This window comes from Marmota flaviventris, chromosome 11, assembly GCF_047511675.1.
Source record: "Marmota flaviventris isolate mMarFla1 chromosome 11, mMarFla1.hap1, whole genome shotgun sequence".
Lineage (NCBI taxonomy): Eukaryota > Metazoa > Chordata > Mammalia > Rodentia > Sciuridae > Marmota > Marmota flaviventris.
In genome coordinates, this window is record NC_092508.1 from 26,226,614 (window position 1) to 26,253,203 (window position 26,590).

At 35.8% G+C, this 26,590-nt stretch overlaps 1 protein-coding gene across 3 annotated transcripts in view; it reads right to left on the bottom strand.

The window, feature by feature from the left end:
* Unc80 (unc-80 homolog, NALCN channel complex subunit) overlaps positions 1-26,590 on the bottom strand; it is a 192,481-nt gene that overhangs the window by 155,396 nt on the left and 10,495 nt on the right. For all 3 annotated transcript variants that reach the window (XM_027941959.2, XM_034635733.2, XM_027941958.2), the window contains exons 5-13: positions 23,576-23,699; positions 21,040-21,113; positions 18,638-18,777; positions 7,084-7,345; positions 5,789-5,923; positions 4,055-4,271; positions 3,249-3,389; positions 1,960-2,228; positions 555-923 (exon numbers count right to left, since the gene is read on the bottom strand). In XM_027941959.2, the coding sequence (XP_027797760.1) occupies positions 555-923; positions 1,960-2,228; positions 3,249-3,389; positions 4,055-4,271; positions 5,789-5,923; positions 7,084-7,345; positions 18,638-18,777; positions 21,040-21,113; positions 23,576-23,699 (1,731 nt within the window). The remainder of the gene's footprint in view (positions 1-554; positions 924-1,959; positions 2,229-3,248; positions 3,390-4,054; positions 4,272-5,788; positions 5,924-7,083; positions 7,346-18,637; positions 18,778-21,039; positions 21,114-23,575; positions 23,700-26,590) is intronic.

Sequence of the window (26,590 nt, forward strand, 5' to 3'; positions counted from 1 at the left end):
GCACATGCACAAAGTGGAGGCTGTGTGAGCACACAGCAATGGTGGTCACCTACAAGTCAAGCAAAAGGCCTCACATTAAACCCACCCAGCTGGCAACTTGACCTTGGACTTCCCAACCTTTAGAACTGTGAGGAGTAAATTTCTGTTGACTAGGCCATCCAAACTATAGTATTTTCTTATTGCAGCATGAGTGGACTAAAATACTACTCAATTTATACCACAAACGTCTCAAGAAAGAGGCTATCCATCCTTAGTGGCCCACTGAGAATTATGGAAATGGAATGCATCTGAGGTGTTCTATTGCAGAAATAACCTAACCAGAAAATTCATTCTAACAAAGCATAAATGACGGACGATATGTGTGGATTCAGAACACTGTTCAATCTGTTTCTACTCATGCCTGCTAAAAACCTAATTAAGATATTTCTACATTCAGTACTTTCTTACTCTAGTGATTAGTTGCTGCTCTGAGTCAATAAATTGCTAGCAAGCCAGCATTGGGAAGAAATTCAGAGCAATATTTCATGAGGACACAGAAGGTGGTTCAGTCATACCTTCTCTTGATTCTTATCATTCTTCTCATAAGGGCCTCCTCCACCTCCTCCACCTCCTCCTCCATCACCTCCTCCACCTCCTCCATCACCACCTCCTCCTTCTTCTCCTCCACCATCTCCAGCTCCACTAATGGAAGGGCCCCCAAATCCACAGGTAGAACTTCCAGATACTCCTTTGAACTGGAAAGTTCCTTCACTTGGTCTCTTTTCCACAGTCTCATTTTCCTTGTTTTCACTCTTCTTTCTGTTCTTTTCTACACATGGTACTACACCAAGTTGAAGCAAGCATTCCACAATGTTTAGTGCCACATCACAGATGCGAGAGCTGATGTCATGGTTAAGGACAAGATAAACAGCCTTCAGAACCACCTGCAGAGGACAAAGATAAATAGGACAATTAAGTTACCTCTTCCTAAATAGATTTAGTTATTCTGTTTAACTAGTTATTCTTCTTCTGTGCTATGTGCATAAATCAGACAATTTTCAGATTTTCTTATCTAAGCTGCATGGGGACCTTGTATACGTGCTTAATATAGACTTTATATCACCTAGAGAATTAAAATCATGTATTTTCTCAGTTAAGTCTCTCCAAACTTCCCATGATATGTACAGTTAATAGGGATATTGAAGCATAGTGAATTAATGGGACACTAATTACTCAAGTGGAAACTTGTATGACTGATATTTAAAATCAGGGTGTTTCAATTCTTTTCACTTTCCACAAATAATGAATAAAGAAGAATAACATATTTATGCTCATAATAAAGCAATACTTGCTTATTCACAATTGTATCATTATTTACCCTTCAACTTCAAATGTATAATATTTGCATTTTTAAATTATGCCCCTTTATTGATTTTAATATTTTAAATTATTTGCTAGGCCAGGTTCCCTGATGTGCAATAATAATGTTTGTGAAACATAATTATAAAATATAGCAACCCTTTCATTTGCTAATAACTATACTCAAGGAAAGCATTCTTCAGAATGCAAGTCTAAATAGTTTAAGGACTTCCATTCATTTTTTCTGACTACACAGGAGGTTTGTAGTCTTGTTGCTTATATAACCAAATGAAATAAATGAGCTTCTTACTCTTTTTCTGGGAAAAAAAAAAGAGGTTTAGAAAACACACAAATATATATTTATGTTTAGGATTCACTAAGTTTTTAGAATTATAAACATATTCTTAGATCAGATCAAATATAATGTAATGCCTAGGGAAAAACAAAAGGTTCATCTATGATGGTTGACACATTTAAGAATTTTTTTTATGTGGGTAGTTTTTTCATTTTAAGATTCAATACTTCTAAGAATCTCTATGCCCTTTTACCCAATCTTGTGAATATTGGATTTAAAGAATCAATATCTTTCTGGCCTTCATAAGAAAAATTCTTGTTCCTTACGGAAAGATCAAGCATGCCATTCTTGTGGACAAAGTTGTTGGTCCCATCGATATGCTCTGTGTCCTCCAGGTAGCTGTAATTGATGCAGGAGTCTGTGAGGCTGCGAGGCAGGTTAGCACAGGCCAGAGGTTCGTGAGGCATCTCTGGGATAGGCACTTGGTTGCAGAGCTTCCTCATATGCTCGTTGAAAAAGTCTGCGTAGCCTACGTTGAATGATGCCAATGTGGTATTGAAGGTTGCTACTGTGATAGTGGAGATCTGGGATCGCACTAATGATACAAAAGAAACATCTTAGTTTTCCTCATATTCACCTGCTATATCAGTTAGATAGTTATGCTATTATTTAAATTATGACCATGATCAGGGCTGTAGCTTTTGTAGATATATGACTTACAGTCTCAAATCTATCCTGAACTCCCATGGAACTCCTGAAGCTGTAAGTCCAAGTAATATTGATAATTAATGGAGGCTATAGAAAAACTAAATTGCAACTGGCTTCCTTTAGCTGAAGCTAGGATTTACCTTTTGTTAATGCTGACTTAGTTCACTTGATCATAACAGGTAGATTTTACACACTGTTAGATGACAAACCATATTAACAAAAACTAGTTTAACTGAACTATTTTCCCATAAGTTATGGAAGTTAAATATCTTATTTTGATCTGGTGTATTAAAAAAAAACCAAGATGGAATTTTTCTTCTCTGGTTAAAGTAATAGAATGTAAATTTATAACGAATAGATACTTGAAGTACAGTTCAAAGAAAAGAGGGATTAAATTTGTGTTCCTATGAGAGCATAAGAATAAGAACAAGAATAAATTATTCTGTTAAGAGTAAAGAAAAAGAGCCTGCCTTAGATTCCATCCAGAAACACATTCAATTTGTGGAAAGCCCATAAATCGCTTCTCTGAAATAGAATCTGTGTGAAAATACATTGGTGGCCCTGGAAGGCAATGACTTTCTTCCCACGGAAGGTGTAATCCTTCCGAAGCATGTCACAGAGGAAACTAAAGCACTAAATGCTTTGCAAGATGCCCTTTAGCCCTATGGGTCTGTGATCTTTTGAGATGAGTGGCTCATCTTTGCTCTTCCTCTAAAGGTCTGGTGGTCTCAGTCTAGTCAAAAAGCTCTTCACTAAGAATGGCTAAACATTAAATTACCAAGTGATAACACAAGAATGGAAGTTTTCAAAGAACATAAGTAAGTGGAGTACAATGAAAATGGAACCTGCGGTAAGCAGAGAGACTAAGAAACCTAAACTCCTGCCCCCAGCCCTGCCTGGGACCCACCTTCCTTGACTGTGTTTTCTCCGTGGCTGTTGGAGGGGTCAGGCAGGTCGCTCACCAGAGTGTGGTGGGAGTGGGAGTGCCTGGCGCTCAGGCTCTCCATCTCAGTAGCTGCATCTGAACTGCCCCGCCGCGTCAGCTTCCCTGAAGTGGACAAGAGCATCACAAGGGGTTTTTAAAATCTGAAAGGTTCTCTGCTGAGATTTTTGTCTTTCCTACGGACAGCAGTGAGAGTGAGGGGGTATTAGGAATAGCAGAAGGCCCAGCCAAAATAGCAAGAATTGAACTTGCCTGGGGTATAGTCAAGGTCAATATGATTGATGGAACTGCCTGTGATAAGGTCAGCCCCAATCTAAGCCAAATGTCAGAAACCATCTGTTGTGGACCTGCTAACTGTCAGCTCCTGGTTTTAAGCTGGCTGTCTTAATATGCCATCCCAAACAGAAAAAATTTTTTCCTTTGCTTCACTTATTCCTTTATTAAATAACAGAGTTAAATAAAGGTTTGTCTTTAGATTAACCAATGAAAGTTAAGGCACAGAACCCTCTAGGGCCATGTTTCTGAATCTAAGAAATAGGGCCTTTAACCTGGCTAATTACACAGAATTCTTACATAATTACTTATTTGCATTTGTTTGGCTGTGAAAATACAGCATTATTTCAGTTACTGGGGAACCTTCAGTTAGGACCAAATTTCTTGGCTGAATTAATTGTCCAAGAAAGACCCAGACTTTCCAGGGAGCCACAGGTCAAGATTCCTAAATAGGTCACTCAAGCTGTGCCCTACTTCAAAAGGTCTTTTGTGATCACCTAAAATGGTGGTTGGCCAGCCTCCTTTTTCGATGCCTCGCCTGTCTTCTCCAAGCCCAGAGAAACTTCCAAAGGAGAATGTGCTACGAGTGGGGGACACATCCAGGTGGTCCTCATGAAGCAGGAATGGCACACCCATTCTTCGGGGCCTCCTCTTCCCAGTGTGGTGGAATGGAATGGAGCCTTTCCTCTCTCGGTCTTCTTTACGGCTCTTGAACTGCAATGGTAAGATATGAATAGTCAGGCACAGGGCAAAGGAAAGGTTGTAGTTTACTTCTCAAAGGGCTCCATATCCTTGAGTAGTAAAACACAAGCATAGGGAATCCAGGAAGTCATTGGATGTCATCCAACAGAAATGGGTGAAATTTCCCTAATTTGTTAAAAGAGAAAAAGAAACTAAGCAAAGGGCCACACATTTCACAGGTCTTTCTGATTGGTGGATTAGAGGAGTGTTCTCAAAGTCTGATCCCTGGACCAGCAGCATCAGCATCATGTGGGAACCTGCTTGAAAGGCACTTTCTCCAATGCATCCCCAGACGTATTGCATCAGAAACTCAAAAGGTGAGGTCTAGCAATGTGTTTCAACATGCCTCATAAGTGATTCTAATGTACACTAAAATTTGAGAATCACTGGATTAGAATATAGGATTCCTGGTCACTTGGACCAGGCTGTCCCTTTTTCAAAACTGAAATTCATTATTTTGGTCAACCAACTTCAAATATGTGCAACTGCTCACAGGATATAGTCAAAGATGATGCAGAGGAAACATTGATACAAACCCATTATTCCTACAAAATAGTTCAAGATCAAGTGTAATTAGGAGTTTAGAATTGTCTAGATAACTTGTCTCATATACCAGCGCCTGAGCCTATCTTTAGCAATTCTGATATAATTGGTCTGGGATGTGGTCTAGGCACTTATCTTTTTATAAAAGCTCCTTAAAACTTCTATATGCAGCCAAGATTGAAAAATCTCTTTTTTTTCCTCTTAAATGAGGACTGGTTTTTAAAAAATGATGGCCATTGCCTATTGTTTCATTTTTAATGAATGCAGTCATGACAAGATGGACTCATAGATTAGTTAATATGTGTTATATTATTCATGAACATAATTCAGTTAATAATTTTAAAAGCAAATTATTTTCAAAATCAAAGATAAAAAGACTCTTACTTATGTGTGTGTGCGTGTGTGTGTATACACACACACATGTACCTGTGAGTCTATACATATTATTTTCTATGCAATTAGTGCCATATATTTATTTAAAAAAAGAGACAGTCTGGTGGGTTCAGGAGAGCATAGAAGTATTTAGCTAAAGATCTACTTTCAGATTTGGGTTCACTCTTTGGTGAACTATCTAGTTTCTAAGGGTCAAATTCTTCTCTGGAAAACAGGTAGAATAAAGAATTTCATTGGATTATGTGAAAACTCTTTATGTAAAATACTTGATGAAATGAGTTGGACCACACAAATGTAAGTTATCAGTTTACTACTACAACTACCTCTACTACCCCAATGCATTATCAGGACTGAGCTTCCCACAACCCTATGGAACTCTGAGAGTAGGAAGCACACTCATACTAATAGAGAGACTTACAAAGGCCTATAGGGTTATGCTATGTCATAGTCAGTGTTGTAACCACCCCATACTGTAACATAATTAGAAAGAAGTACCTCATGCCCCACTGAATTTAATTACTAAAATATCAAAAGGTATAAATGATCCTACTCACCTTTTTAAAAATGTTCATGCCCAGGTCTGAAGAAAGATCTGGTACTGCAGACCTTCGGAGATTGGTCAATGAAACCTTGGAAAAGGCCTCAGGGCTAAGAGATTTTTCTTCTTCATTACACTTCATGGTGAGATCCTTAACATGCAATAAAATAGACAATGATCAAGAACTTAGGGCTGTTATCCAAGTATTTTGTTACTGATATGTCACATTTTTTAATAGAAATACACCTACTGTTTTGATATCTATGAAGTATCTAACTTGCATGTCTGGACTTTCAAAATCCAAATTCTACAACCTCAAAGAAGTATTTCATACTAACTTCTGTTTGTAATTTTCAGCACTGAGGCCATGTAACCCCAGAGAAAATAGAAAATAGATATCTCTCTTTCTTTTTTAGTTAAAAATATAATTTTTCCAGGGGCTGGGATTGTAGCTTAATTGGTAGAGCATTTGTCTTGTATGTGTGAGGCACTGGGTTCAATCCTCAGGACCACCTTAAAAAAATAAATTAAATAAAGGTATTGTGTCTATCTACAACTAAAAAAAAATTTTAAATATTTTTCTATTTAAAAATTCATTAAAGGAAATTATTACTTTGGACAGAATACTACTAATAAAGCAGAGCATATTTCTTTTCCACTCTGATATTGCTTATGTATATTTTCACAATATGCAGAAAAGAATTTTAAGCCCCAAAACTGTAAAACCCTGAAAGTCAGGTTTTTCTCTATATTTTCAACATACAGTGTTGATGAGAAAGAGAGGAAGAACAAGATTCAACTTATATTAGGCAGTTGTTCATCAGAAAGCAATTTTCATGGGGATGTCACCACATTAGTATACACTCAGTTTATTTCTCCAGACATTTATAATAAATAGCAAGACTATATATCAATAAACAATATTTCTAATGATGATACTGAAATACTGAAAATTTTTGAATTATGCCAAATCAGTAAAATGGTGGCATCCCATATTTTATGATATTGGTAACTGACAGATGACGTGTCAGAAGTCTTTATTACCTACTTTGACTACTCAGAAGACCTCATTTTCACCATTCTGGATAAACTAAGACTTACACTACCATAGCATGTGTAAGAGATGCACTTCTTTTAATGGTAAACAAGAACTAAACAACAGCAAAAAAGTCCAGCGATAAAAGATGGAAGGGAAAGGATAATGATAACCGAGGAATCCACCAATCAGACAGCACTGGATGCACAGAAGAAAGAGAGAGCATGTTATGGCCAGCGTTGTCAGTTCAAATTACAATGGACAGAGTGTCTTACTTGGGTTTTGTGAGTGTTCACTAGTGAGGGTGCTGCCGCCACCATTGAGCTACTCCTGGGTCTGGGCAGGAGAGGAATATCTGGCTCTGGAGCCTTCTCTGGCTTCTCTTCCAACATATGCCGCAGCCTTTGTAGATAGTACATCAGAGACCACTGGGTGCCTTCTTCAGACCAGTGGGGCTGGAGTAGGCAGCGGAGAACAGCAACATCAAAGTAGGTGGCATAGCGGGATCTTTGGCATGGAGGTATCACCAGAGAGGCCCTGCTCCCCAAAGTGAAAAGAAGACAATTACCCTGGCAGTCAAGCCTTCCAAGGGGGCAGCGCGACATGGCTTATAGCTCTACTTTTCTCATTTTTTCATTTATTCATTTGTTTATCTGTTGTTTGATTTGTTTGAAAATCCTAACTGGTTTTACTCATTTTGCTTTTGCTAACCATTTCTTTGAAACATAAACATTGAAAGAGTTTTGAAGAATGGGTAGAAATTAGCCAGGCAAAGTTGAGGATGGGGCAGGAAAGTAAATCAGCATTTCCACTAGAACAATGCTTGCAAATGTTGTTCAGATTTTTAAAAATCATGAGTTTGGAGAGGGAGAATTCATAAGCGATTAGTTAGTTGGTGAGTAATTTGGGTGGTAGGTAATGATGAGAGTCAGAGCTATAGAAATAGTTTGTGTCAAGATGTTTCTTTTCTGCTAAGCCATGAGGTTTAACTCCAGTAGAAACAGGAATGATGTTTGTCCTGTCTACTACACTGGGCTATTTTAATTTCAGTTGTGAAAATATTATGTAAAAGAAAAAGAAACTGCAAATGCTAAACACAATTTTACTACGAGAAAATGAGATTATTTTGAAAATTCTTAGGTTATGTATCTATGTAAGATAGCAAAACAAATTTAAAAAAACAACACAAGTTTCTGAAATTTTATTATTCAATTTAAAACTTGATATATTCCTTACTTAGTGTTCAATTTACTCCTAATTAAAAATAGATTCAAATGATTACTCAGCATAACACAGCAATATAAGCATGGTAGATGCAATGAACTATATGTTTGTGGCTCTCAAAATTTGTATTTTGAAATCCCAACTTCCAATGTGATGGTATTAGAAGGCGATGCCTTTGGAATTTGGAAAAGTAATTAAGTCAGGAGGGTAAAGTGCTCCCCTTATTAAAAAAAAAAAAGACATACATAGCTTTCTTGTTTTCTTTCTATCATGCAATGAAAAGACAGTTCTGAATCAGAACCCAACTGTACTGCCACCATGATCTGAGACTGTCAGCTTCCAGAACTGTGAGAAATAAATTTCTATTGTGGATAAGCCACCCACATTAAGGTTCTTTGTTACAGCAACCCAAACTGACTAAGGCATTAGTGGGTATGTAGGACCATCCTGGGAAGCATATGATCCCAGTCAGAATGACAGACAATAAATGACAAAATATAAACAGAATTTCTGGGATCCAAGATGGCATCTGGGTTCTAAAATCTAAACTTAATCACCAAGGACTTCCTTCTGAGCCATGTGATGCAGAAGGAAATTTTTGTACCTTTACCTCAACTAACAAATGTCACTATCTACACATGAAGACCTCTTCCCAAAAATGCAACCACTGAGAGCAAGAATGAGAGAGTTTCCTAAATTTCTCAGATCTATCTGTATTTTGAATTGAAGATATTATGGTTTGGATCTAGAAACGTCCCCTGAAAAGCTCATGTTTTAAAAGCATGATCCCCAAAGCAGCAAGGTTCAGAGGTGGGGTTTTTAGGGAATGATTAGATTATGAGATCTATAACCTCATCAGTGGATTCATCCATTTGATGGATTAATAATTTGAATAGGCTACTGGGTGTTAACTGAAAGCAAGTGGAGGTGTGGTTGAAGAAGGCAGGTTACTGGGAGTGTAGCCCCTTCACTCCTTTCTGACTACCACAAGCTGAGCAGCTTTTCTCTACCACACCTTTCCACCATGATGTTCTGCCTCATCTCAGGCCCAGAGTGATGGAGTTGGCTGACAATGGACATGGACTGAGGCTTCTGAAACTATGAGCCCCAAATAAACTTTTCCTCCTTTAGGTTGTCTTTGTCAAGTATTTTTGTCACAGCAACGAAAAGGTGACTAATACAAATCATTAATGTTTCAAGAAATTAATTTGATAGGACACGGGTATTATGAACCTTCTAATTACAAAAAAAAAAAAAACAAACTATGGAGTAAAGACTTGTATGTGTGGTGAAATTTTTGTTTCACTTCACACATTTGTCAAGCGTAATTTAGTCAGATATATTTCTTACTGTGTGTTGCAGTACAAAGTTAAAGAAAAATACAGTCCTGGACCATTGTTATCTTTGTTATCTAAAGCATTGTTATCTTCATAGCCTTTCTAGTTTCCTATTGAAGCATGCCATATTTGTTATTTCTATTCTTATTAATAGAATTGTCTGGTGTGTTGAATGACAACTGCCAATATATACAATGGTTTTGAATTTCAATGTGATCTTATAGTTTAACATTCTTAAATATTTTAATTGACAACTAGGGAACTAAATATAAATTCAAATTCAATCACATAAGATGCTGCAATACTAAATTTTTAGCTGGATTGGCAGTCATATTGAAGAGGCTTACTACAATACCCCAAATTCTCATATATGTAATACCAGAATTTATCTTTTTTGCAGAAAGCTAGAATATTCTGTGAATACTGGTTTTGTGCCAACTTTGAATACATTATAGTCTCCCACAGATTCCCTATCCACCACTTCTCATCAGCTCTATCTGTGGATACCACTTGTCTCAGTCACCAACATCTCTCATCAGGTAGATTGTAATTACTTCCTACAAGTCTTGTTGCTTCTCTTACTTCTCCACTGTTGCTCAACTGCTTCCAACAGGCAATCCAATCAACCTCAGAATAAGATTTGAGCTCTTTACAGTTGTCAACAAGACCTGTATAAGCTGGATGTGCTTACCATGTTTGTTCTGATAGGCCAGTTATCAATTATTGTCTTTCAGGTTAAATTTACCTTTTATTTTTTTAAATAAAGCTCCTGTTTTAATATCTTCTCAAATTCTCCAGCATGCTACTTGTTTCTTTCTGAGACTTTGACTGATTACACCTCTAGAAGAACCTTCCTTCTCCTTTCTACCTATTTCCTAAGAGGCTTTCTTTATGCTCCCTTTCCCCGACCCCATTCCATTTCTCTTTCTTAATGAAGCATGACCTCCTCTAAGCTTATCATTTGTACCTGAGATAATATGAATCCTCTCTTTTTTAGTGTTATACTTTTGGATTTATAAATAAAAGACAAAGCTGGCTACCAGCTGTGTAATTTTAGGTCCTCAAGTCTTCATGACAATCATGTGACTTATGAGAGCCTGTGAAAACCATTATTTTCTTGACAAGATTTCTGTAATGAAGGCAGATATTAGCAGTTTTACAGAATTATTTCCCCCTTCAGACTTGCAGTAGTTATTTACTCTTTACTTTCTGCCCCAATTATTTTGTTACCAAATTAGATTATGGAATACCATAAATTCTTTCAAATCCCTAGAGCACTATTCCACATAAGATGCCAGTGGACCCTTCCATTGGAACCTCAAGGTGGATGGGAAGAAAAGAGGCTGTTAAAAACACAGACACTCACATTTTTAACAGCCTTTTTATTTTTTTTTTCACCCAAGACTTCTAAACCAGCACCTCTGAGGTTGGGTCCCAGGAATCTTTTTTATCTTAAATATTAACCTTGGGTATTCCTTAAGTATTCTAAATAATATTGAATGACAATTGCCCTAAAAAATATGTAGTTCACGATTTCTATACTTTTAGGCCAACATCCAAAATGATTCGTATTTGGAAGCTCCATAACTGGAATGGTATGTTGACAATTTCATTCCTGAGGGCACCAGATGACTAAACCTATATCTTTCCCTACGTACAAAGCTTATTTGACTGAAAATATTACTAACTGTACAGTGAAGTCCCATAGGCATTAACTACTTTCCAACAAAGCTTGTCAGTTCATCTGGCAATGGAATGCAGAACAGCAAGACTCCATGAACTCAAGGATGTAATCAGAGACAAAGAACAGGTTATATAACTATGTAATCAAAACTTGCTAAATAAATTCACATTTCAATTGTTTAATATTGAAAGAGACTCAATTTGAAACAAACTAAGACTTTCTGTAGCAATTATTTACAACTTGAAGTAACTCTGTTTAAAGTGTTATTCAAGCACTAGTTTATTTGATTAAAGTGTGAGTTGTACTAGTTGGAATAGTCACTAAAAAGCAAAAATGATTACTAAATATTTAGTAATCATTTAGGGTAGCATTGTCAGATGTAATTAACTGTTCTTTAACTGATAAATAATTTAAATTAACTAACTAATTAACATAAGAGTTGAAAATTTACATAACTGCTAAAAACAGTATGGGGAAAACTCATTGTATGAGATGACAGAAAAGTCCTTTCCTATTCTGATATTCTATGACACTATATGACTCAGTAGAAAAAAATAAAAAAGTGAAAATTTTATAAAGAATATGAACACAACTTTTCTTCTAAATGGTACATATAAAAATAATGAAGAGAAACACACATACAAAAAGTTAATAATGTGTATTATTAACACATTATTAATGTGGACTTGTGGATGGATTTTACTTTCAATATTTTATACATTTAAATGATTATCCATAATTAGATTCATAAAAATTTATATAATATACTAAATAGTACATTATGGTGAAAAGAGATTTTCAAAACAGGTAAGAATTGCTTTCATCTATTTTCCAAGCACTATGGCTTTGGGAAACCAAGTTAATATTAATGAATGCTGGAAGATAATAGTAGAGAGCTTAGACGGCAAATAAGTACTCTGGAAATAATAGAGGATCTGTGGAGGCAGAGAACTCTGAAATCAGTCTTGACCCTATGCAGAATTTAATGAAGCATAAATTAAATCTATGCATATGGTAATTAAAGATGAAATCTCACATTAATTTAAAAGATTAGCTACCTGTTCACTGATGGAGAGTGCAGGGAAGAGTGATCCTCAGTTCAATCAAGGTCAAAGCAAAAGACATGATGAATTGGATTTGTTTGATAAAAGCAAACTGCTTTTGTTGCTAGGATATTTGCTCCACTTTGTTATTAAAGTTTTCTCCATGTCTGATTAATACAGGATCTCCCCCAATGAGGGCACTTCTGAAAGGTCTATCTTGTGCATAGTCATGTCCATGGCAACCAGCCACTAGAGCTAGCAGAGAAAAGACAACATATTTTTTCGAAGTGCCACTGATTTATGTCTAATTCATACATATGGGTTTATGCATGCTGTGGTGATGTGTGCACTTGTGTGTCAAGAAATGCATAGATATGTAGACGGTTGGGTGTAATGTCAGAAAACAAAAACAAAAACAAAACAATGTTCTTCCACAAAAAGGAATTTTGGATATTTCAGTTGGTTTTATTTTTATAGGCAAATTATATTGGAACCATTGTAATTTGATTTTTTTTTCAGATAAAAGAAACATATTTTCTGTTTATGTTTGTAAATTTCTAATTCTTACAATATAAGCTATATAATATAAGCTCATGAGTATTTTATAATCTCAAGATTTTATCTTGATATAGGTTTTTATGACTTAAAAAATGTCAGGCACAACCATAGTAAAAGAAGTAAGATATTAATTATTCTTATCCTAACTTAAAATTTGAAATTCTAGAATTTGTATTAAATAGAATTAATGGAGGAGGAGTGTGCAATAATTGATATGAAGAAAAAGTGGTCATAATAATTATAATACATGAATAATGGTAATTTATTTTCATTTTTATTAGTTGCATCTGGCCTTCAAGATAACCTCCAATGATTCCTGCCTCTTGGTATTCATACCCTATTGTAGTCCCCTTCCATACCAAAGCAGGATTGGTTGGCATGATCCATATAATGGAGAAGTAATGGTATGTTATTTCTGAGATTGGGCTGTAAAAGACACTGAAGTTTCCATCTTGGTTGCTCCCTCTCTTTCTTGGGTATTTATTTGAGGGAAAGCCAGCTCAGGAGTCATGTGAAGCCCTATGGAAAAGCCCAAGGGTGAGAAACTATGGCCTCTGACCAACAGTCATCTGAATGAGCTTGGAAGCAGATCTTCCATCCCAGTCAAGCTTTGGAGGACTTTATCTCTGGCCAACATCTTAAGACACTCTGAATCATAATCACCTAGCTAAGTTGATTCTGGATTCATGATCTTTAGAAACTATGTGAGATAATAAAATTTTGTTATTGCTGCTGTTTTAAGTTAGTAAGATTTGGGATGATTTGTTATACAACAATTGATAATTCATAACGATTTAGGTGCAAAGATAAACCCCTAAGTATTGGGAATGGCTGTAAAACCCTGAAGCAGGTGAATCAATAAAGACTTAGAGGTATATATATATATATATATATATATATATATATATATATATATATGTACTATATTTATATATAGTACAACTTTCCTTGCACAGATTGTCAAGTAGAACTTCTGAACTTTGAGGAGGCTGCTGACAAGGGTTTAATGGAAATAAGGAGGATGCTACTGGGAACTGGAGGAGGGGCATCCTTATTACTTGGTGGCAGAAATTTTCTTGCTGTGATATGGAAAGTTTTTTAAAAATGTGCCTAACAAACCAGGTGATAGAATGAAAAAGATTTCCAAATACAATGCCAAAGATATCTTCTAGTTTCTTCTTGCTAATTATAGCAAGTCAAGAGAAGAATATGAACTAAAGGAGAAATTATTAACAGTTAATCAGAGTGAACTTGATGATATTGAAAATTATCAGCTTTTCCTGATAACAAATGGTATTAAATTTATGAAATGACTTCCAAGCAAACAGAATAGCTAGTGAGCTGCTGGAAAAACAGTCTAAAGATAAGGCTAAGGGTAAGCTACAAAGTCATTTGTATAGACTCACAATGAATGATCTAAGGTCATCTCAGAATATTGCTTCAGCAGACAGAAGTCCCTCTAAAGACTCTGTGTGTGTGTGTGTGTTTGTGTGTGTGTATGTGTGTGTGTGTGTGTGTGTGTGTGTGTGTGTGTGAGAGAGAGAGAGAGAGAGAGAGAGAGAGAGAGAGAGAGAGAGAGAAATAGAGAGAGAGATAGCAGGAGGGGGGGGGGTTGGGGAGAAAGAGACAGCAACAGAGGAAGAGAGGAGTTCTTAGAAATTTAAAATCTTGTCCTTCAATGGAAGTCCAAGACAGAGATGGAATTATCTCAAAGAGATAATAATGGGTATGAAGTTTGTCTAGTTTAGTGAACCCCAATAAGATTCACAATGGACTCATAAAGTTTTAAAAATAATTATAGAAACAAAAATACTTCCAGAGACAGTGCAAAAGGAAAAGAAGCTATTGTATCCCTAAAATTTTACCAGCAAGAAACAAGCTAAGAAAATTATTCAGCTGTAAATGTATGCTATCTTTCTCAGAAAAGGAAAGTTGATTTAGAGGATAAAACCAAGAGTGGGACTGAGTCCTAATCAAAGAGCTTCCAGTGTTTTTCTAGCTTCATTTCAAAACTGCTATGAACCAGTGCCAAATTGATCCCTTTCAATAGGCAGGTCCATAGCAGTTATGTTATATTTGCTTCACTGTGGTATGTTGGGTGTGTTGGGTGCAGATAACTCATTTCTTTAGTCCACAGGCATTTTTAAATACTTTGGAAACAGCACATATGTAACTGGATGGGAGAAGCCAATACTGATAGTCAAAATATTAGTTTGGAAACAGGTGCAGAAATCCAAGTAGGAAATGATAAGGCTCTGAATAATTGACTATGAGATTGGAGACAAGAGAAAGGATTTGAGAGATTTAAGGAGGTAAAAGACTTTGTGTGCAGTGAACTTCAAGTTTTTGACAGGGTCAATAGTGATGCCATCTAGAAAAGTAGAAATGAATGAATAAATGAGTATTTACATAATACCATGGATTATTTACTCTAGCACTGTTTTGCATATGTTGATGTCTATAAAGGGTCGGGTATTTTTCCTGAACTATAATGTTTGATCAACATCACCCCATTTTCCCCTCCTCTGAGCCCTTAAAAATCACATTCTAATACTCTCTGCTTCTATGAGATTGTCTCTTTTAAATTTCACAAGTAAGACATTTGTCTATGTCTTGTATATGTTACTTAGCATAGTATCATGCAGGTTCATCCATGCTACAGAAAAGGTAGTTCTTATTGCTATTCTGTGTCCTAAGTAATTACATTTCCTCCACATACGATTTAATTATGTTCTTGATAACTTTGAATGTCATTTTTGTCATCAAATAAAATGAGAGCTTTCTGGGGGTGGGAGTGGCATGATAGTTATTTTTTGAATAAAGGCAATATGGGAGGAATTTGTACATCTTCCAAAAGACTGCAGACAGACCTTAGGAAACCACCCTTAATTCTCATCTGAGAGTGTTCACAACGTATGGAATCTTCCCTTGGGTGTAGGCAGAACCTTTGTCTTGCTCATAAGCAGCAGAACATGGCAAAGCTAATGGGATGTCATTCCCATAATTAGATTACTTTATATGACAAAGGTGATAAGATGTCACTCTGAGTTTATCTGGCATTACAAAGACCATGAACAAGCAGACTGGAATTACAATTTGTAGTCCTTGCTGGTTTTGAAAAAACAAGCTACCATTATGTGAGATAGCCTATGGAGAGGATCATGTGGAAATGAACTTTGGGTAGCCTCTACGATCTAAGAGCAGGTGCAGCCAATATCCAGAAAGAACACAAGGATCTCAGTCCTATATCACAAGGAGATGAATTCTGTCAACAACCCAAGGGAGCTTGTAAGTGGATCTTCCCCTATTCAAACATTTGAGGAAATAGCAGGCAGCCCATGGTGACACCCAGGTTACAGGATGCTGAGATCCTAAACTAGAAGAAACCCAGCTAAGTTGTGCCTGGATTTCTTCCAACAGAAATTATGAGGTAATAAATGTGTTTTGTTTTACTAAGTTTGTTGTGGTTTGTTATGTAGCAGTAAACAAAACAAAACAAAACCTAATACAAAAATCATAGAAATCACAGAGCAAATTGGGTCAAATATAAGGACACTGCACTAAATAGAGCTATCTGAAAATGAAATAAAAAATAAGAAAATACTAAATTCCCTATTGTTTAAAATCCTCAAGCAGTTCAATGCCACTAATGCATCAGAGAGATGATAGGAGATTGGATTACTCTCAGAGTTGCTTCCACATTCATGTGTAATTTCATTGAGAAAGAAAATTGTATATATTCTATATCGAGGGCATACAATGTGATTTTTTGATGTACATTTAGATTGTGGAATGATTAGATTAAGCTAATTAGCAAATCCATCGCTTCACATATGTATCTTTGTGTGCATGTAGAGAAAAAATTTTACATCTACCCTTTTAGTAATTTTGAAATATTCAATGAATTATTATTTATTATAATAACAAACTACTGCTCTGTGCAAGAAATCACTAAAGCCTATTTCTCCTCTTCTCCTGAAATCTTGCATCTTTTGATCAACATCACCCATTTCTCATCCAAACCCCTCCCCAACCTCTGATAACCACCATTCTACTTTCTACTTCAATGAGTTCATCTTCTTTAGTTTCACATATATGTGATTTTAAGTACTCATCATCACTATTGACCTGGGACGTAAATGAGTGGATAAACAAAATCCATTTTACTTACTACATAACCAAGGTTGCTTTCAATCTTCATATTCTCACCTAGCAGATGATTATCTAATTAGGTTACTTGCTTTTAAAGTTCCAATAAAGATGCAAAGATAAACACACTTTTACATATCATTTTTTAAAGCATAACATATAGTATTGGGGTTAAAAAAGGAATTGCATTTATAATACTCTGTGTTTTCAATAATTTTAAGATCTTTTGAAAACACTGTATTCATGTAACTTGGATCTGGTACCAGATGGAGGTAGACTGTTTAAAAATTATCAAATGAAAAGGTAAACCAGATATTAGGAGGAAATATCTGTGAATCTTTTCTTTTTTTGAGAAAGAATTTATATCCAGAATATACAAACAACTTTTAAAAATCAATAATAAGGTAACCCAGTTAAAATGTTGGTGAAAGTTTTGAATAGATGTTTCATCAAAGAAGATCTTTGAATGGTTAATAGGCACAGTAAGATATACTTAACATCATTAGTCATTAAGGAAAAGTAAACAAAACCACAATCAGATCCCATTTTACACCCTTTTAAATAACTATAATAAAAAAGACAGACAATAACAGATGTTCCCAAAGACATAGAGGTACAAACTCTCAGAAGTCACTGGGAGGATGTTAAATAATGCAGCCATTTTATAGAACAGCTTGGTGTGTTTTTTAATTAAACATGTATTTGCCACACAACACAACAATTCTACTCATGACTATCCACCCAATAGAATTGGAAACCTATGCTCACATAAAGATTCGTAAGTGAATGTTCATATAAGCAATATTCATAATAGACAAAATATCCATTGCAGATGAATGAAGAAAATGTGATAGATTCATAGAATGGAATATTATTCAACAATACAAAGGAATGGATTACAGACACCTGCAACAATATGGATAAACCTTAAAAAATTATGGTAAGTGAAGGAAGCCAGATGCAAAAAAACAAAACAAAACAAAACAAAAACTATATTATTCCACACATATGAAAAGTCTGGAAATGCAACCCCAAACAGATGGAAAGTATAATAGGTGTGAGAATGGGAGTGATTGTAAATGAATACAAAGGACATTTTTGAGTGATGGAAATTTTTAAAAATTGAATTATGGTGATAGGTACACAGTTTTGTAAATGTGTTAAAATAATTAAACTAAGCTTAAAACAGGTAAATTTTATGGGATAGAAATTGTATTTCAATAAAGCTATTTTGAAATGCCTACTTTTAAAATACTACCCACCAGACTATGACTTCATTTGGGAGTAGAGATATACAAATGATCTTAGGGTCTCTAGTCCCTTAGGTGAAGTGGCAAACTTCACGAATCAATAATTTAGCAGGGACTAGGAAGTAGACTAGCTTTTTTTCCTGGGGAGGGTGTTTGTAAGCAAGTTGGAATATTTGCAAAGAGCAGATTTTATACTCCCCACAAACTTTAACCTCTTTCAATACAAGGATCTGTTAGAATAAAGTATCCTTAAACATTAAAGCAGATCCTTTAATATCTCTGCAACACAATCTTTTGATAGCATCATTGGCATTTCTGCATATAAACATTTAAAATAGCTTCTAATTCAGACATCTCATTAAATCAGACATGTCTTCCCACTTCCACCCTGGTTAGCTTAAATGAGAGGCATTCGATCACATTTCTGCAATTAATAATCTAATTATACTTTCTCCCAGAATATGTATACGTAAAGCATGCACATACATATTTTAAAGAGCAGAGGATATGAAAGTAGCTAAAAATGTGCATTTAATTCTTGGCAACCAGGAATACATTTTGTCTCAAACATTGCAATCATGTACCTGGAATGTGATGGGCCTCTTTCCTGGGAAGTTTGGGAGGACAAGCTTCCATCAAAGGAGTTTCCTCGGTGGCAGCCTGAAATGGTGGCCTTGGGTGAGATAGAATCAGACTGCAAAGTTTCACAGACCACCTGGAGTCCCTTTTGGAGGTGGAGACATGGAGACAGCAGATTAGGTTTTGTGTTTTTTCTTTTTTTGCCTTCAGGTATATCCTCTAAAATTACCTCCTATATTACCCACATAGTTTCTTTTCATCAAAACTAATTATAATGTCATAGACAGAGGTATTTTTGCCTCTGTCGAAAAGGAAATGGAAAGAGACTTCTAGAGAGCACCTCTGTCATTCCAAGCATTAGGCTAAGTACTTTCATAAATTTTATTTCATTTTGACCTTGATTTCTTTCTTTTTTACCTTTGTATCCACTATCTGTAGGAGATTTATGAACCTGACAATTCATCAAAGATATACTCAAACTGAGAACTGAATGGCAGCATGAGGCTAAAGACCAGCACCAATTGAGCAGGAAGTAATCAAATTAAAGCTAGCACATAAGAATAAATTGTAAGGTTTATGTTACATCCAGAAATTTAAATTACACATGGCTGATAAATTTAATCTGAGATATTTATCCATAGGTTATGGATTAAATTCTTTGCTAAAGCATTAAGATTCTCAAAAATCTATCATATTAATTTTGTCCTTACACTTTCTATTTTCATACACAAAAGAAGTCATGATTTAAGAACAATTTACAGAAAAATAAATACAGCTAGAAATTTCATGAAACAAGTCCCCTGAACTTGATCCAATGTACATATGGTGAGTACACCATATGTACACTATACAGGCGCTTTACCTAAAAATCTGATTAAGTGGTTAAAGCTGCAGTCAAGTTATGAGGTTCTGGATTTGGAGGGTGGTAGAGGGCATAGAAAATAAAAAGCACATCTTAGTAACATAATGAAAAGAAACACTATGACTCAGCAAGAGATCAGGAGGATTATATAGAAAAGTATGAGATTTACATATTTCACTGTATTTAAGATGTCATCTCTTATAAGACATACATTATTTTAGGCACCATAGAGTTAAAAAGGTACACTGTTAAATAAATTAGGACACTTGGCTTATTATCAGTGAGGACTTTCATTTTATACTTATTGAAAGAGCTATTTTAGACTTATATAGGCATAGCGTTTCATTACACATCCATCCTATGTATATATGAAAGGAGTGTATACATGAAATAAATTGGTGTAGGTATTCCTAACATTTCTTCATATTCAGAATTTTTAACTGAGAGTTGTTTATATTTTTTTCCAAAGAACAACTTCCTATGTCAAGATGTGTTATTTTGTCGAGGCATCATTTCTCAAGAGTATACCACAATTCCCTCTGACATTCTTGCAAGTCATTGACCCTGATGCTGCAAATTTCAATGCTAGAAATGATCAAATTCAGGCTGCACGAGATTGACAACCATATCAAGACTGCCACCAGGCAGGGAGATAGTAAGAGGTCAAAGATTGTCAAGTACACTCAATTTCAAAGATGTTAAATGTGAAAAATACATAAACCTTAAAGCACATAAATCAGTGTAAGAAATTGTTCAGTAAATGGCAGATATTCTAGGACACCAATATTTCCAGCTTAGAGGGTAAGAAGATAAATGATGATATTCCTGACAGTAACACATCGGTTGAAAAGGGGGTCCAATTTCTATGGAAGGCAGCAAGTTGCACTTTGCACATGTTGAAATGAAAGTGAAGGCAGGTCAACTAATGACATGCTACATTAATAGCAGTATACATTTCCATGTGGCTTTCATTTCCCTGGCCTTCACTTTTTTCTTACAAGAACCAAATGTAACAAATTTGCATTGAATTACATTGTTTTTATCTTGCATCTTCTGTTTATGTGGATAAGTTATGACTTTTCATTAAACTTCAGATTCTGTAATGGATAGGATTGCATCTTCTCTCTCCTTCCTACTCCCCCACCCTAACCCCCTGAGACACTATTAAACCTACATTAGAATTACCTAATAAACATTACAGGATTCAATAATTGAGAACAAGATGATACTTTATTTAATGTGAGATGAATAATGATAAGAGTGTTATATACTAGCCAGTGAGATAAAGCACTACTTATCACATACTAATCATGGAGATAAAACAGGAGTCACACAATATATTTTTTCAGCACTTCTTCATTTTGGAGAGATGCATAATATTGATTTTCATACTTGACTGATACAAAACCTGAGGCTGTTAAAAATTTCACATTTAGAAAGGAGGGCTCTGAACTCAGTAGTATGATTCTAGAACTTAAATCTCACCCTCCACAATACACTACACCAGAGTTCCTTTCTCTCTTCTTACAATTACAATAAACTAACCTCTCGGTGTCTTGTCTCCTGATTTGGTGATTCACAGGTCAGACTTTGACTGTTTATAGGAGAACTTCTCTTGGCTGGAAAGATCAAAGAAATTCCATCACGAATTTTATAAGATTCTACGTTCATTTTATTTCATAAGTTCATTTCATTCCAATAAAAAGCCAATTTAACAGATCATTGTCACCTTGAAAGTAGCTGTTTAATAAAACATGTAAGAGAAATTAAATAAGGGATTCAAAATAATCTTAGCACTTCTAGGTTATCAATGTCAATATTCATTAACCTAAGTCTAACTCAGGTTATGATGCTATGAAGTTGAGAATACTAAAAATAATTATAGATAACATCTACCTAGCATATATTATCCACAATTTCTGTTCTAAGGATTTTATATATATTAATTATTGTAACCCTTTCAATAATCCTGGAATACTGGTATAAAATCATACTCATTTTACAGATGAAGAAACTAAGACACAGGAGGTTTAACTTGCCCATGGTCACTTAACACTTACATGAAGACTTCAGGCTTCTGACTCCAGACTCTGTTTTAACTACTACATTAAGCTGCCCCTAAGTAATGCTCAAATCCATTACATCTTGACCTTAGAATGAGGATCAGTGGGAAACTAAGATGGCAATGCCTCACTTGAGTGATGAATAGTCTGGCGCTGAGAAGGAAAGGGATTTGCCAAGGTCACCAGGTACCATTGCTCTTTCTGGCCATGCTGGCTAAACTAGTCTAATGCACTCCGATGTTGGCACCATTTCAAATGCACATCATCAGACACAGGAGAAAGAAAACAACCATGAGCATCATCCAGAAGCAAAGGCAGGGTGAGGTGAAGAACCCAAATGTTCATGGAGGGGCATGGTTTCTTAGTTATTTTTGTATATCAAATGACAGTGTGTGTGTGGTGGGGGAGGGTATTCCAGTGCTTGGGATAGAATCAAGGTCCTTGTACATGCTAGGCAAATGCTCTACCACTGAGCTATTTCCCCAGCCCCACTTTATATTTTAATCATAGAGAGAGACAAGGCTGGGTGAAAGATGGTAGCTCAGTGATTGAACACTTGCCTAGCATGTATGAGACCCTAGGTTTGACCCCCAGAACTGCAAAGAGAAAAGGAAAGAAAGTGATAGGAAGACTTAAAAACATTAAAAAATTAAATCTCTTTAATCAACATACCATAAAGATGTGGCTTTTTCACTAATAATTTTGTTACATGTGAGCATATTTTATTATTTTTGTCTTAAGTCTCCTTTTTTAGATTTTAAAAAACCTCTTAAATCTATTCTATATTTACTTTCCAATTATTTGAATCCAAAGTAACCTTATTATATACACAGAATCTGAAGTAGAGTTTTGGGTATGACACCTTTACTGATTTAGTTCTTCGATGTTTGGAACTATGGCAGGCTGTCACTTTTGAATTGGTATTTCAAACATAAATGTTTTGTATACATGTAAGTTCTGGGATTAATCTACTTTTATAATTTGAAAATTTTAACTCTCCTTTTGAGTGATTATATTGACTACTAAAAGCATCCTACCAAATATATGAATAACATGGCACTCCTTGGTTATACAATTCCTTAACATATACTTTGCAAGGTTGTGTTAAGTTATAGGGAGAAAATGTGTATAAGAGCATGCTTAGAGTTTCCTTCCATTTATAGAGAGAGTCCTTTTACACGCATAATCCTCCATTGTCTGCACAAAAATCTTACAAAGTTAGCAAACAAGACACACACATATTTGTGTGTATAAGATGTATGTATGCAAATATACATATATGTGTGCATGTATATATATATATGTATACATATATATTTCTGTAGATTTTTCCACATAAATAATTTTTAAAAGTTTTAACTACTGTTGCTAAAAATAAGGTTGGGAATAGAACAATGGAATCTTTTAAGCACATACTATAAAATGGGTACTTTATGTACATTCTCATTACTGTTTACTAAGATGCCCTGTAAAGTGCATTATCATCTCTATTTTACATTAATGGAGACAGGAAAGTTCAGTTACATATCCTTAGCAAGAGACAGACTTGGAGGGAAGTATGAGCTTCCATGCATTTTTTTAAGCTATCCTGTTGTGCTCTTTCTGTAATTCAATAGCACAATCTCATTAAATGACTCCTGAAGTGAAATGCTTTGATAGCATCTACTTCATCTACTATGATAATGATAAAATAATAATTATAATAAGAGATACTGCTTACTCATTTTCTGTGTGCCAGGCAGTCACTGTGTTTTTAGAACATTTTACATATATTAACTCATTTGTTCCTTACAATAATCCTGTAAATTCTATTAACATGATGCTTTAATTCCCATTTTACAGATGAAGGAACTTACCCAAAGTCACACAATAGAAAAGCATGAGTCCCTGTTGGATATGAATAAGCCCTGTACTTGGGACATCCAGATACGCACCCCCCCCCAAATGTTCTTACTCTAAACTTCTTAAGGGAAAATCATCCCACCACCCTTACTTCAAAGTGTGAAGGAATCACAAACCTGTAATGATGTTCCTAATGGGTTTTACCAATGCTGTGAAGCCAGAGACTTCCGGCTGTCTGTGCTCCCACATAGGCTGCCATATTACAAGACCACTGGCCAATCGGAAGGTGAGGTCAGATTCCTGGGGAGAGAAAAATCTGTCTAATAACTGGTTTGTAAGAACTGGTTAGAGGAAACAACGCATTCACAAGGTTATTTCCTGAATGGGTTGATGTGCCAAACTTTCTTTGGGTAAACCAATAACCCTAAGCTATCACTGCAATCACTGTGGAAATCACAGTCATCTGCTTTATGCAAAATAAATAATTAATCAAACTGTAGCTTTGGGCAAAGCATAGAATGCACAAATTAATGTTTTGTGTTGGCAACAATTTCAAAAGTCTTGGTGGATCTCTTCACTGGAGATTGTCATTATAATTCCTCTTAATTATTTAATTGTCCTCATTTTTCCCTAATAAGGCAATATCCTCACATCCTGGCTATTTCGACTTTCTATGCTTCAGTCCATTTCTCCTTGCATTTTATGGAAGTAGGTAAATATATTTTAACCCTTTGTGGTGTGTTATTTTGTTCTCTTAATAATCTTTAATTCCTTGAGGGTAGGGACAGATCAAGCACCCTCCTTCCTTCCCACTCCAACATCACAACTCTTAATACAGCACTAGGAATTGTGGACACAATAGAAATCCAATAGGTACTTGCTGAATTAGACGGACTTTACAACCCATGTTCACACGACTTATCCCTAGTTAAAGGTCTCTTCCAAAAACATATTCTCTGCTTCATCATTATGTTATTTCCAGAGGCCTAGATATTTAAAATGTAATCTCACATTGTGTAAATCCAAATACATGGTGTTGTGAGAATGCATCTTACACAACTCAGCCTCTCAAAGAAGTGTGAAGTTGGAAGCAGAGAATGTGATCACAGGTTAATGAACACATCTGAGACCCAGGAATTCACTTAGGACCATGATGTATAACCTTGCCTTGCATATTGCAATTACTTGGGGAGCTTTTAAGACATAAGCATCCCAGGTCTCACTTCCCTCCCATACCCAGACCCATTAAATAAGAACCTCTGTGAGGTTTTCTAAACTTCCCTGTGGTGACTCTTACATGTAGCCATAGATGGAAGCCACTGAGCTAGAAGGATAAGAGCCTAGAAGAAATTGGAAAATAGAAAAAGAAAAGTGATTCTGCAAATGATGAATCAATGTGGTTGAATGTCAAAGCATCTTTTGCTGAAAACATTGTTAAAGTCCCTGAATAAGTTCACCCACACTGGTAGAGAAGGGGCACTTCTGCAACACTGAAGACCAGGCTGGGAATCTGGCAGCATTAGCAGCAGAGCCCCAGCAGTACCCACAGTGGGAAAAGCCTCCAGGGTTCCCTGGGAAATAACTGGGATAGCTCATGAAGCATCTGGTCGAATTCATTCCACATTTATTCTACAGATATTTATAGAGCACATACTATGTGACGGGTACTATTCTAGGTTGTCAAATACAATGGAGAACAAAGAATGCAAAAAATCCTGCTCACAGTGCAAAGGAGAAGTAAAGCAGGTAAGGACATATGTCAGGAAAGGTGTTGATATCTTAGGAAGGTCAGGAAAGCATAGCATTCCATGAAAGAGGACCAGCAAGCACAAAGGCCCTAAGTTTGCAGAGTGTCAAGAAGCAACCAGTAAATTGTGGGTCTGGAATCAAGAGAATGAGAGAAGAAAGGTTAAAAAAAATAAGATCAGGGAAATTATCATGTGTCAGATAATTTATTTCCTAACAGGACATAGCAAGAGCTTCAGCAATTGCTGAGTAAGAAGGAAAGCTACTGAAGGATTCTGAGTATCAGACTGTCATGACTGGAAATGGGTTTCAATAGGTTCACTCAGACTATTGAGAATAGTTTGAGAAAGAGCAGAGGTGGAAAGAGAGACAATTTAGCAAGCTATTGTTATCATCTAGGTGAAAGATGGTTAGACTAGGGTGCTAATACATAATAAAGTAAGAAATGGTAGATTCTGAACTCATTTTAGAGATCTACCTACAGAATTTGCTAGCTGATAGGATGCAGAATGTGAGAGAGAAAGAGGTACCAGGATTTGGGGCTTTGAGATTAATGAAGATGAACAAGATGAAGAAGAGCAGGTTTGGGGATTTCAGAAGCATGACATGTTAAGTTTGAGATGCCTTAGATTTTCAACAAGAGATATTAAGCTAGAAACAAATAGGTCTGAAGGTTAGAGGAAGGTAACCCACATTTCCTTGAAATGGCCCTACGGAAGTCTGCATGATATTATCCAGCAAGCAGGGAGTTACCATTAAGCAAAGCTTATCAGATTTGTCTTCAGAAAAGCAGGACACCAAAGCTCAAATGACCTGGTTTTAATGATATCTTAGTTTTTTTTTAGCTCAATCCTTGTCCATGTTTCTCATAATATCAACACAAGTAAAACTCTAGTGGACATTGTAACAGGAAGTGCTAAAATCTCTGATACTAAAATTTCTTGTACTAAAATTCTAGCTTTTAGCATATTGCATCTAACGGCATTCACTGACTGTCATCATTTTGTTTTCTTGATATAACCCCAACTAAATTGCATTTTTTTGGGGAGGAGGGGTACCAGAGATTGAACCCAGGGGCACTTTACCACCAAGAAACATCCCCCTGTCTTATTTATTTTTTATTTTAAGACAGGGTCTCACTAAGTTACTGGAGGCCTCACTGCTGAGGCTGGCCTTGAACTTGCAATCCTTCTGCCTTAGCCTCCTGAGTAGCTGGGATTATAGGTATGTGCCACCACACCCTGCTAAATCGCATATTTTTTGAAAACAAGTGGAGAACTTCTTCTGAACATTTCCCTTTGAGCATAAATATATAACTGTTAATTAAATGAACAATATTTTCACTTTTTCTAAAAAAGAGCAATTAAATTCTATCACTCTACAGACTTGAATATCTGTATGCAGCATCTTTGGTCTCCTCTTGTGTTGGTATGTTCCTGTGCAAA